Source organism: Halichoeres trimaculatus, unplaced genomic scaffold, assembly GCF_033239565.1.
Source record: "Halichoeres trimaculatus isolate MK-OKI-2021-1 unplaced genomic scaffold, fHalTri1.1 fHalTri1_scaffold_2, whole genome shotgun sequence".
In the NCBI taxonomy this organism is placed as follows: Eukaryota; Metazoa; Chordata; class Actinopteri; order Labriformes; family Labridae; genus Halichoeres; species Halichoeres trimaculatus.
In genome coordinates this window covers 40,876,141-40,889,263 of record NW_027437180.1, presented here as the reverse complement: position 1 = coordinate 40,889,263, position 13,123 = coordinate 40,876,141, and the positions used below count along the sequence as shown (strand labels likewise).

The 13,123-nt window shown below is 40.7% G+C and overlaps 1 protein-coding gene across 3 annotated transcripts; it reads left to right on the top strand.

Moving 5' to 3' along the window:
- Positions 1–704: 704 nt before the first annotated feature.
- clta (clathrin, light chain A) lies at positions 705–12,447 on the top strand. 3 transcript variants are annotated; one of them, XM_074688671.1, is made up of 7 exons: positions 706–988; positions 1,619–1,647; positions 2,499–2,616; positions 4,596–4,707; positions 5,915–5,968; positions 8,404–8,439; positions 11,285–12,447. In XM_074688671.1, exons 1-7 carry the CDS (start codon positions 811–813, stop codon positions 11,454–11,456), a joined length of 699 nt encoding a protein of 232 aa, XP_074544772.1. In that variant the 5' UTR covers positions 706–810; the 3' UTR covers positions 11,457–12,447. The 3 variants fall into 3 exon arrangements, with proteins under 3 accessions (XP_074544780.1, XP_074544789.1, XP_074544772.1); XM_074688679.1 differs by lacking the exon at positions 8,404–8,439 and having other exon boundaries at positions 705–988; XM_074688688.1 differs by lacking the exons at positions 5,915–5,968; positions 8,404–8,439 and having other exon boundaries at positions 705–988.
- Positions 12,448–13,123: the final 676 nt, after the last annotated feature.

The window sequence follows — 13,123 nt, the reverse complement described above, 5'->3', positions numbered from 1 at the left end:
CTCACCCAGGTGATTCACCAGCTTTGTAGTTATGTGTTTCAACTCTCAGATGGTGTTTGAAAGGGATAATGAGGTTTCAAGACTTGAAGAAGACATTAAAAAAAAACCAAACTCTTTCTTCTTGGAGAGAAAAAAGCTGTAACATCCAAAAAGATAAATGCATTTTTGCTTTGCCTTTCACTAGACTTGCATAAAGATGATAAAGGGCTTTTTGCATGTCATGGGACAATTGGCTTCCTGCAGTATCTCCATGTGTCCATTTATGTTGAATGAGGCAGAAGTCAGGTGACTATAGAGAAAGCCGATAATAGCCAAACCTCCCCTACTGACTCCTGCTGACTTGTATAGGGTTATTTCATTGTATAAAATATTTACTAGCATCTATATATCTATATTCACATAAAGCATGTGGATAATTGTGATTTTCTTATGCAATAGATTTGGAAGAGGACGGGCCTGAAAACAACATAAAAACAAACTGTATAGTATATAAATAAATAAATACATAAATGTTTTTCTTTTTCATATACTGCGGATTTGTCTCAGCTCCTGACAGCATAGCAGGTCATGGGATCTGTATGCGTTGGGCTTTACAGATTTGATTGGTCAAATTTTGTAGCTGCTGTCCTACGATTGGAGCACTGAGCCGTCAGTCAAAAATCCTCGATTGTGATTGGCTAATTCTCCGTTTCCGCTTCGCTTTCTTGACGCTTTCTTTTTTTTAGGTTTGTCTTTCGCGTTGAGCTCGTCGGTCCTCCGCTACACCTGCGTTTCTGATACTTATCCCTTAACAAATAAAAAAGACACAACATGGATGATTTTGACATGCTCAACGCGCCCTCCGCTGGAAACGGTGTGGGCTCGGAGGAGGACCCCGCTGCCGCCTTCTTGGCCCAGCAGGAGAGCGAGATCGCGGGGATTGAAAACGACGAAGGCTTCAGCATCCTGGACAGCGGAGACGTCCCTTCGTCGCTGGGGGACTCTAACGGTGAGAGGAAGAAAATACTGCTTGACTTGCCTCAGTTTTGATATATTCTCTCAGAAAAGTGGGTTGAAAATGAGTGAGGACTATTTTCGTCGGCGGAAGGGTCCGTTGAATCTTTAATTTGGTCATAACGGTCACCGGAACAGATACCTAATCAGTCAACCTGCTAACGCTAGGCTAGGCTAACAGATTAGCTTCTCTCATCTGACGTTAGCGTTCACTTCCGTCCAACCTTACCTTAAATATATAGTTAGGAGGAGTGAAAATGTGAAATAATTAAATTACAGTATTTTTGCTTGTGTATAATATGTTAGCGGGGCCGTCTGATAGCATTAGCTGCATACTTATCGGACGTGTCATTCATTGCTTCCTGTCAAGCTGCAGTAATGTTACCAGCTCTGATCACGACATGTTACCTGTTAGAGGAATCTGATGGAGTTTAATGACCTTTGGACAGGACTGTCATATTTCCCTGAGGCTGTAGTGTATTAGTAGTCATATAGAAGTGTTGACTCATCATATTTTAATGTGTGTGTTTGAAAGGAAGGAGGTGAAACAGCTGATGTGTTTGCCAAACACTGATTTATTTTGTCTGGAATCTCACAGCTTATTTTTTTATTTGTGTCTTTGCAGATGGCGCCGTCAACGGAGATCTTCATGGGGTAATACTTCTCCACACACTACTTGTATCCTTGTGTCTGTTTACCTGGATTATTTGAACCAATAAGCCTGTTTGTGATCACAACATGTCACACTAAAGAAACTGTTCAGCTTTTGTTTACAGGTTCCTAAGAGCTGTGTGGTTTAGTTTCTATTGAATCTACTTGAAATTGTCATGCAAACATGTTTCAGTTTGTATTGACTACAAATCCAAAGACATAAGAATGACTTTGAGGGCACAATTCTTCAAAGTTTTATTTTTTGCTGAAACTTAGGCCACATTTTTAAATATGATATAAAGCAGTGCCACAGAAATACATTTTAGAGGCAGAAAGAAAGGAGATATATACATGATGAAACATGGAATAAGCAACACAGCAGTTTAAGTATAACATTGTGGCCAGTAGTTGTTACACGTACCAGCCTAACATGCAAAATCTCTTTAAAAAAGTCAGATTAGTGAAGAAATACAGCTGTAGCTGAGCTGTCACAGTGTGATTTTACTGCTAACTGCTGTGGTTTTAATATCTGGCAGTTACATCCACTCCAGCTTCCTTTTCCTGTGCTGTCATTGCAACACTGCTGTCTTTTGCACAGTCAGGATTTCTGTAAGACATTCGGAGAAGCTAAGCTGATAAAACTCCCTGAGGGACAAACTTGATTGCAATAAAAAATGTCTCAAAGAGACATTCATCTCAAGAATAGATTTGTTATATGCAAACTAAATCCTGGACAATTACACTCTCGTGTATTTTCCTGATGATTTAAAATAAGTGACTCAGAGTTTCGCCACCATGTAAATGACTCTGTTTAAAGGAAGTCACTAAATTGTCACTCCCATGCTGTTTCTCAGGAAAGCAACGGCCCATCAGATGCCTATGCAGCTATTTCCAATGCAGACCGGCTGCAGGCTGAGCCTGAAAGCCTACGCAAGTGGAGGGAGGAGCAGAGGGAGAGGCTGGAGTTGCTAGGTAAGCACAGAGCAGAGTGTGTTAAGTAGATATAAACAGACACATTCAGTGACCAACTGGCACCATCTGGACATCTCTTCTCATGATTAGTTATACTCTTTAGTTTTACATTAAAGTGATTCTCCGGGATGGAACAAGTTGGGTCCTATCACAAGGTTTAGGGCAGAAATTACCCCTGCAGCAGTGTTTTTGTGCAGCAGAGGCCCAGGGCACTCGCACCAAACACCCCCTCCCTGCTCCTCTGCTGGTTTCCTCTGCACTCAGACGGGGCCATATTTTACTTGACCAAAAACACAAATGAACGGACTCCCACCGAAATAATCTGATATCGGTCTACATTCACGCTTTATTTAGAGAATTTTCAGCGCGTTACTTTCACACAAAAACACCGCTAAACAAGGCTCTAGTTCTCATCGTGTCGTGAAACGGCGCTACCTCCGCTGCAGAGCCACAGCTGGCTACGAGGCGCTTGCTGCTTAGTGTATCATTCCGCGCGCGGCGTACCTGATATAAACAAACGCAGGTAGTCTGCCAGGACGAAGAGACACGATGAGAACTAGAGCCTTATTTAGTGGTGTTTCTGTGTAAAAGTAACGCGCTGAAAATTCTCTAAATAAAGCGTGAATGCAGACCCATATCAGATTTTTTCTGTGGGAGTCCATTTATTTGTGTTTTTGGTCAAGTAAAATATGGCCCCGTCTGAGTGCAGAGGAAACCTGCAGAGGAGCAGAGAGGGGGTGTTTGGTGTGAGCGCTCTGAGCTTCTGCTGCACAAAAACACTGCTGTAGGGGTAATTTCTGCCCTAAACCTTGTGATAGGACCCAACTTGTTCCATCCCAGAGTGTCACTTTAGGTTATCTTTGTAAGGGCTGGGAGATCTGGAATAACTCTAGATCATCTGGTCATGGGAAATGTTGCACCTCTTAGGTATAGAGTGATTCTGTAATGAGGGGAACATTTCACCGATTTGATTGCAAATGATACAACTGGAATGTACTAAATTCATTAGTTGGCAAGCTTACGCTCTAATGAATTTTTAAATATTTAAGTGACAAAAACATTTTTGAAGCATAATTGTGTTAGACAAAATTTAGAAGAATGATGGCAAAAAAATCACATGCAACATGGTTGACGGGACAAACCTGTCTCTACAACTCTACATTTACTGACGCTAACACAGACCTTCGACATTTCCTCCATGTTTTGTCCTTTGTGATAACTGCAGAGCTTGAACATGCCACCACCTGACCTCCATCAGCTCATATTTCTGCTCCTTTCCTTCACAGTTTGCTCTTTATAACATTTATAGTAAAAACAGCAGCAAATGTTGGTCACACAGATGATGAACAGTTAATGCGCCCCATGTACAGACAATCATTCTGATGAAACATTGATGAGGAGGAGCTGAAACATGACACACTTTCTTCAAGGTTCCCACCAAAGAGGATGGGCCCTCAGCTGATTGGGGTCATGTGACGTTGGAGCAAACCATTGCTGATTTATAGGGTTTTTTTCATTGGAAAGCACAGTTGACACTGATTTCTCAGACACACAAAGTGAATTATTTTATCTGTATATTTTTTAAAACACCTTTGTCACATTTAAATGGTTACTTTAAACAAATAAAAGTGAAATAATAAACACAAACATGTATTCTAGAGTAAACTTGACACTTGAGAAACCAGAAAGCACAAAAACTGTAAATTCCAACACACAATTTGCATTTTTTGCTGAATAAATGATGGAATCTGTTAAATTTCTGTGCTAAATAAAAGTGAAATATCACCCAAATGACAGTATACCCCATAGACATTAAATTTGTTCTCCTAATTATAGAATCACTCTGTTAGGTGTAGAAAAGTAAAATCAGCATTATCAAAGAAAGACCAAGCGCTTGAGATTAAAAACATTTCTTGATCTGTTAGTTTACCTTTCCATCTGCCTCACTTCAGTCCTTCATTTCCAATCTTCTCCCCCAGATAATAACTCTCGCAAGCAGGAAGGAGAGTGGAAGGAGAAGGCCAAAGTGGAGCTGGAAGAGTGGCACGCCAGGCAGAACGAGCAGCTGGAGAAAACCAAAACCAACAACAGGTACTGGCTGCGCAGAGGGTTGGAGATGGGACACGCGAAATGATGAAGAAGACGTGACTTTTATAGCTGTGAATTAGTTTAAAGACAAAAACGAAAAAGTCCTCTTGAGTTTTTTAATCAGGAAAAAGCATATGTCATCCTGGACTTAGCTGTGGGGCATGAAACCAGACTCTGTGACACCTTAATCCATCTCTGTTCCTGCACAGAGACAAAGTTTAGGTGTCCAACAACAACAACAACAACAAAAACACTCCATAGAAATTGTCGACTGGGGTTAAATCCCCAGAAATCTGATAAAATCCATTTCTCTCTTCCCGGGAAAAGTAATGTCAGGAACGGGGAAAAAAACCTTGCGCCTCTATTACAGTGTTACGGTAATGTTAATGCAGGCTGAGGTGCTTTACCGTAGTTATGTTAATACACAGGCTCACTTATGCATCTCTTTATCTAAAAGTATGTAGAATCCACTTAGGCTATGTTGTAGGCTATGTTTTTGTAAAAAAAGAAAAATATGACTGCTCCAACAAAGAAATATTTTGTTAAATACATAATTGACCTTTGTTTAAATTAATGGTTAAGGGAATCTTTGAACAAACTACTCAAAAAAAAAATGCAATTTACTGGGATTTTCAGGAAACTAATTTTATTTTCTCAGGATCTGATCCCTCTAATTTTTTGGGAAAACCCCACTGTAGGTGACCCAGATTGAAATATGAACACAATGCTAACACATTCTAGATAGAATCATTTGTTTAATACCCTCATAGATTAAATTACACCATTTAAATGGGATGTTATATGTCGCGTTTGCACCATAATAGTTGGAAATGAGTGAAGAGTCTAGTTGTTTTTCACCCATTTTTAGACAGTGTTAAGTTTCTCCTGTGTTGTAATGTGGCCCTGCAGCCCTATCAATAATAAACCACCTGCAGCCATGACTTTCCACTCCTCTAACATCCACCTGTTTCTTATATCTATAAATATCTCTTTCTCAAAACTAATCAAGAAATTAACCACTGTTGCATTTTCTATTTTTGAATCTCCGTGTGTCAGGAAAGTCTGACCAAAACCCCTTGACTCGATGTTGAATCTGTCTTATTGTGTAATAACTGAAATGCTTGTGTTTCCATCCTCCTTCCTTTTTACCACTGTCTCTCTTCTCTCCTGCCTTCTCGCTGCTCTGTCGTTTGGCTGGATGTTTGTCCAGGGTGCTGGATGAAGACTTCTACAAGCAGCCCTTCTCTGAGCTCATTGGTTATGTGTATGTTGCTCCAACTAACATCCTCCCTCGTCATTTTCTCACATCTCTTTTCCCCCCAACCACCACCATCATCAAATTTCCAGTCCATGAATCACATCCAGCTCATGAATTCAGACATCAGTCACCTCCTCATGTCGGTTTACGTTAGTTTTTAATGTTCACCATCAAACTCTGATCGTCCCTCTGCTCATCCAGCTCGTTATTCATTTTTAACCCTTACTTCTGCACGTCACTGTGAGTCGGTGCCTGTGAGGACGTTTCAGTTAACAGAATGACTGCATGTCTCTGCACACATCCTCCTTCATAATCATCCCTTTCATAGCCGTGTTTGTTGTTTTCATTTCTCATTTCATTCCTGCAAAACACTTTGCAAACCAGACACTCATCCTTAGCAATGAACATTTGCTGATATTAATTGTTTAACCTCTCACAGAACGTGTTTAAGTGTCTTATTTAAAATATGATCTTGCCCAAAATAACCCAGAGAATGTCATTCAGGAGTAGGATGCTTGACTTGTTTGAAGCATTTGTGTGTTAGTTTTTTGACCAGTGCAGTTGTTCCTCTTTCTGATTCTCTGCAAGAAAAACTCCCAAAGTTCAGACTCTAACTTCCCATTTTGAGCCACATTTTCTAAGAACAAAGATGAGTTGTAGTGTGCATGAAAAACTAAACCAGAATCAGCTGTCGCTTGAATCAAATCTGCAGAGTTAAAAAGTAAAATAAAACAATTTTCAGCTGACGCTTAGATGCCTGTTAAAACACTTTGGGTCATGTCATGGATACACAACTGCTTCAAACTGATCTGTCTCATGCTTTAGTGAAATATCAGCTGCTTTGTAGTTCCTGCTCTCTTACAGGGTGACATGTTAATTTGCTCAGCTAGCTATCCAGTAGCTTTAGATGTGCAGCCTTTGGTTTGGTCATCAAATTGTGTTTGTACACTCATTAGCGGACGTTGTGGTGCACCAGTATATTTTTCCTGGTTCCTAGGTTTTGTAGGGTCAGGAAATAGGTTTATTATAGTATTACTATTTTAAAATATGCTTAAGAAAGTGGTACAACCTACAATTTAGCGCTAAAATTTAAGGATGCACCGATATGAAAATTCTGGCTGATACCGATATCCGATATTAATATCGCTGTTTCGGCCGACAACCGATATTTTTTCCTTGTCCACTCTTCTTGGGTAGTTTTGGTGTTTACATAGTCATAGAAAACAATTTTATTTGGGTCTTTAAAGATCGTTCAACATGCTCTGAAAAAGGCTAGCAGCTAATGAGTAAATATCTGCCCACTTTTACATATTGGCTGATACTGATATGTTAAAAAAATGATTGACATCGGCTGATACTATTATTGATACCGGTATATCCAGCATCCCTACTTAAATTAAAGAAGGAGTATTTTGCCATTCTGTTTTGTAAACACAGGTATAAAGTAACAATACCAGATGTTGATGCTAAACGTGTGCAGATTTTCAAACAGATTGCTATGTTATAGAAATCAGGCCTCTAACACCATTAGCTCCGCCCCCCGACAGGCCTACATAGGGCTGGCCAATCAGAAGGAAGGGGGTTTGTGGAGTATGGAGCCATAACCCTGAAACTTCATGCATAACTGTTGGGTAGAGCATTTTTTAAGCCGTTGTATCTCATTAAAAATATGTTGAACTGAGTAAAACCTGACTGGGTTAAATTGAGGAAACTGCATATCCCTTGCATTTTAGTTAGGTAGTTAAAGTGGTTCAAGAGAGCAACTAAAGCAAAGGGTTTTAGACGGAGGCTGAAATAAGGGTTTTCTAAAACAGCAGCGTGAGAAAAAAATAATTTTTTTTAAAATCTGTAAATCATTTAAAACTTTTACAGTGGACACCAGAGACAGAATAAAGACTAACAATGCACAGTAGCCCCTCTTTAAGTTGTTAGCTAAGCTATTACTCTGGAAAATCAACGTTAGATTTTTGTGAGACACTTGGATTTTCTTCTCTTCCGAGTCATTGGTACTCGCCTGTTAGAGGATCTGCAGGGGCCTCATTTATTAACACAAACAAACAATGTGAAAACACCTCCCACACACGTGGCAACAAAATATCACTTCAGAAAGAACTCATCTCCTAACAATGCCTGGGAAGATGTGGAGAAAGTGGGAGCTGGTTGTATCATTAGTAAAAACACGGTAATGAAAATATTCTGAATATTTATGTTTTTAACCCGTGGAGTCTCTTTTCTGCTCCCACCAAACCGAAGGCTGCACATGAGTGTTTTTTGTAGAATCGTCAGAGTATCAAATGTTGCTTTTGCATGCCGGCTTTAACATCTGCATTGAGGTCATTTCTGTTGTCTTTCATTTTGTACCCTCCCCTCTCTCTTCTCTCTTCTAAATTCTGACTTGTGAAACTGTTTCTCCCTGTTTTCTTTTCCTATGCACCTTAAAGCACACACATTAACCATCCTTGCTACCGCCTAGACCAGTTAAGTAAAAATACAAAATCCCAGAGACCCCAAACTTCTTGTTATCTTTCTGACAGGGGATAGATTCAGTTTTGTGAGTGTGTCTGTGTGTGAACGTGTGTGTGAGTGTGTGTTAGTCGTAGCCTGCTGTCCCAGCAGTTAATCCACTGCCTCCTCTGAGGTGTGTGATGTATGATGTCCCCTCTTCGATGTTGTGGTTCTTTGAGTTGGTCGTGATGGTGAATATTTATTTGCATCTCATCCCCATTTTGCTCTGTGTACCCAGTGGTTAGTCAGGAGCGGAGGTTGTGGAGGAGATAACCTGGCAGTGGAGTTATGACTGTGACTGTGGGAGGGATGTGACCAGGGCTTTGTGTAGCCACCATCTGTGGCCTGCATCCCAACATGTCTTGTGATAGTTGCACTGATCCATATTTTCAGTTTTTCTTCTTTTCTTTCATTCTTATTATCAAAGTAACGAGGTAACCCCTGTAGTTTAAACAGTTGTTGTGGGGTTTGATCACAGTTTTTAAGATAAAACCCTTCTCCAGGGAGACTTTAATTGATCTGTCAACCAATTATACCATGCTAAATCGAGGTAAACTCTTTCTTCTCTGCCACAACTCCAAACAGCCGGCTTTCAGCTGCAGCACAATGCATGGCTCAGGCCCAGCAGTGCTTCAAGTTGTTTTGGGCTTGGTTAAAAAGTAATAGATAAACAACTTGCCATTATTGTTCCTTTCTTAAAGGCGCCATGAGGACTTTTCAAGTGCTCTTGAAATAGTCTCACTTTTATTTTATGCCTGTACATAATCTACAATTTAAAATGAGATCATCAGCGCCAAAGCTGTTTCTCAGTTTCCTCGGTCAGGTGGATTCCCCTGAATATGGATCCATTTTGAGCTTGTAGACAGAAAGAAAGAAAAAGAAAGTCGAAGCAGAAGAAAACTAAACAGGAGAGTGATAGTGCACGAGCTAAAACAGGTGAAAGGCCCATTTCCTCTCCCTTTGCGTACAAAAATGTATCGTTACTGCTCTCATACATATGTTAGCGTTGCTTTTAACCAGTACATCCACCAGGGGGCAGCCCAGAGTCAAACGTTTATGACAACTCTAAAACAAACATGGAGGGGGCAAAAATGGATGCAGCGTTGTATGAAGCAGTGGTCGGCTATTCTTATTTTTTCCTTGAGTCTCAATAAAGCTACGAATCAGGGTAGTAACAGCAACACTGCCCCACAGTTTGTGTTGGTACTGCTTTGTTTCGCCTGTATCCGTAAGCTTTATGGAAACGTGCAGAGATACATACAAATCGAATGCAGAGCACAGACAGAAGACTCTGTTCATGAACGTAGCATATGAGCACAAATTGGCCATAAAGTGTTTATCATCGTAATGCCGCTCACATAGACTGTACAAAAACAGACGTCATCTTGCTCGACTCAAAGTGAGGTCACCATAAAAACTGCTCCACCTGGTGGCTGGCTGCAGTATAGGTCCAAAAATCCATCTCCCCAGTCATTCCAGATGGGCTGTGGTCAAACTTTAAAAAATTAATACACCTGGTAGAAATGTTTCTTACGTCTGATTGTTGTGGTGGTTTGAAGATATCATTTGGCTGCTTTGTATTCAGGTCCTCTTTTTTCTGAAAGTTTTGTTTTAATTAGTTAGAAATTAAAAACAAGGTTTGACGTCACATTTAACAATGATTGACAGCTGACGTTCTTGAGTATTTTTTTTTATCGGGGATTGTAAAATATGTCGGAGGTAGAGTCAAGAAGTGATTAGACTCTCCAAAGAAAAAATATATACAGAAAAAAAGTTGCCATGAGGAACACTAAATAAATACACATAAACAAAAAGATACGCTACAAACTAAATTTACTAAGATTAATTGTCGTTGCGTTTCAAAATACAAAAGGCACGCCTTTGCAAAAGTCACATCCTTACGACAGTGAGTGATGGTGTTCATGGGAAATGGAGTCTTTCTCCTGGTAAAACCATACCGATTCCAGCCCAAAGTGTTGGATGGTCCTCACAGCGCCTTTAAATCAAACTCAAGTATAAAGATGAGCTCATCATCTCTATCCCTGAGTCTTGTTTAATGAAGGGAACACCGTAAAGGCTCTAAGGCAAGTTGACCTCTAAAGGTGAGGGCACAGCCCCCTCTCTTAGTTCAAAACAAAATGTAGTTTTAACCAACCAAAAATGCTCCAGTTACTCAGTTTTGCTTTGTTTTGTTTGTTTTCGTTGTGTTTACCATCCTTTACTGAGTCAACACTCCAGTTCTGTAAGGTGTTAGCAGAGGAGGGAGCATGCTGTGGGTGATGAAGCTGTTGTAGAGCGTTTCTCTGTGGACGTAAAGACAGATGGATGTTCAGTGTGGTCCCTGAGGTTGACTCTGCTGAACCCACAAAGTCCTGCCAGCCTATGACGTGTACAGTTAAGTTTTCAGTCTCAAATGGAATCCTGAATTTATATTGGCCTAATATATTAGCACGGCAAAAACTGAAATCTAAGCAAGATTTTTTTTTGTCTTAGTATTGGTCAAAATTGTCTTATTTGGCTTGATATGAGCTGAATTCTGCTGATTAGTCCAGAAAAAAATCTTATTTTAAGATACTGAAAGACAGAAGTCATAATCCTTGTTTCAAGAAACTGGACGAGTACATTTTTCACTACACTTGCTTAGATTTCCGATTTTGCCGTCTCTAGAGCACAAACAGATTTGTGACCAGGACTCAACATGTGTTGGTTTTCAGCAGAGGGCTCCCTCAGGACTGTTTGTGTATTTGGGTTTACTGTAAATCTTCCTCCACTCATTGCTCTCTGCTCCATCCGTCCCTTCTTCCCTGTTCCCTGCAGGGCGGCTGAGGAAGCCATGATCTCAGACCTGGATGAGAACAACCCCGGCACAGAGTGGGAGCGAGTGGCTCGGCTCTGTGACTTCAACCCCAAGTCCAGCAAGCAGGCGAAGGACGTCTCCCGCATGCGCTCCGTCCTCATCTCCCTGAAGCAGTCCCCACTCGTCCGCTAGGGCGGCCAAAGCTGCCCGGGGGGGTCGTTCCATATCATTCTCATCAAACACCAACCCAACGACTGATATCCCAGCATCTGTATCGTGAAGACAAGGGGAACCAAAACCGTTCTGTCCATATCTGTTCGCCATGCACAGCCCTGTGGAAGGAGATAGCCAGCGATCCTGTCCTCATCTATCTCCTCCTGGCAGGGCTGCAGAGATTATCCTTACAGAGCCGGCTCACCTTTCTCCTCTTTGCTCTTCTTCCACAGACCAATCCAGACCTGGTAATCCCCCTTTGACGAGTATCATTCCTGTTAGATCAGCAGCAGGTCTGGTGGTCTGTGGAGTTATGTAAATTGGGTGAGAATGGCGAGTTGGGACACTAAAAGGGAAGGGCTGATTGTTTGGGCCTCCAGCGACACTACAACTTGACGACATGGCCCCCCAAACAAAATCACTCCCACAATGCTGTACTCTCTGTCTCTGTCTCTGTAAATCTAACGAATCCTCTCATTGACCAGCTTTGTTTGGTGTGTATCGGGTCACGTCACCTCGTGTTTTTCATCCTTAGAAAACGAATCCAGAGCTTTTCTTTATGTTGTTTTTTTAAGGACCAAACTCAAAGATACAACCTTAAATTCAGTGTGTGTACAGTGTGTGTAAACCTCCCATGTGGCTTCTTGTGTGAAATTTTCCGATCTATGCATTTCCTTTTTGAAAAGCCTCTCCCTTCTCTTTATCTCCTGTCAGGAACTGAACAAAGTCCAGTAATAACAGTAAATGTGACCCGTCTCTGTGTGTTTAAACCTCAGCTGTGCGTGTGTATGTACTTTATGCGTGTACCTATGTACATATACAGAAGGCAATATATATACAGTAAACAAAATGTTTATGTCACTGAAACTAGAACAGGTGTGGTTTTAAAGAGGTATTAGCCAGCTGTTGCTTGATCATTGGTGTTCATTGTCCATTTGATTTCAATATCAGTAAAACTTGATGAAAAGTCGTCGTCTTGTCGTTTTTTAGAACAGCCATTTATTCTTCACAGGAAAAAAACATTTTTTTTATGATTTCAAAAAAGTGATGTATTCAGGTATTAACCAAAACAAAAACAAGCATATAAATTAAATATTTTAATTTTCCAGCTTGAAGGAATTGTAACCATCACACAATGTAAACATAATTCCCTGATTCATGTAGAAATACTGTGGACGCTTTAGGAAATCCTCAGGTGTCAGACTCAGTTAAAAAAAAGCATCACGTCTTCAAACTCACATCATGCATGTGTTGGAGTTGAGATGAAATGACCCCAAAACAAACAGCCAAGGACTCCGCACGCTAAAACCCAATGCCCCTTAGGCTTGGTTTATGCTTGAGGCCCTCCTGAGGTCCACACCTATGGAGCTGTTATTGTAGCAAAACAATTTGTGTGTGAAAATACATCCACAAACGTGTGAACAGACTATCAAATGTTAAAAAACGTGTTTGAAAGAGCATGCAATATGCGCACTTTGTGAATATTTAACACATTTGCAAATGTGTTTACGCATTTGTACATCAGTGTACGCATTTGTGGATCAGTGTACTTATATGTGGATCACCGTACGCATTTGTGGATCAGTGTACTTATATGTGGATCACCGTACGCATTTGTGGATCAGCATACATATATGTAGATCAGC

Bases quoted from the DNA above. Each gene is read 5' to 3' on its own strand.
- clta (XM_074688671.1), top strand. From the start codon at position 811: ATGGATGATTTTGACATGCTCAACGCGCCCTCCGCTGGAAACGGTGTG. The intron at 2,617-4,595 runs GTAAGCACAGAG...CTTCTCCCCCAG, and splicing joins GGAGAGGCTGGAGTTGCTAG to ATAATAACTCTCGCAAGCAG. The intron at 4,708-5,914 runs GTACTGGCTGCG...ATGTTTGTCCAG, and splicing joins AAAACCAAAACCAACAACAG to GGTGCTGGATGAAGACTTCT.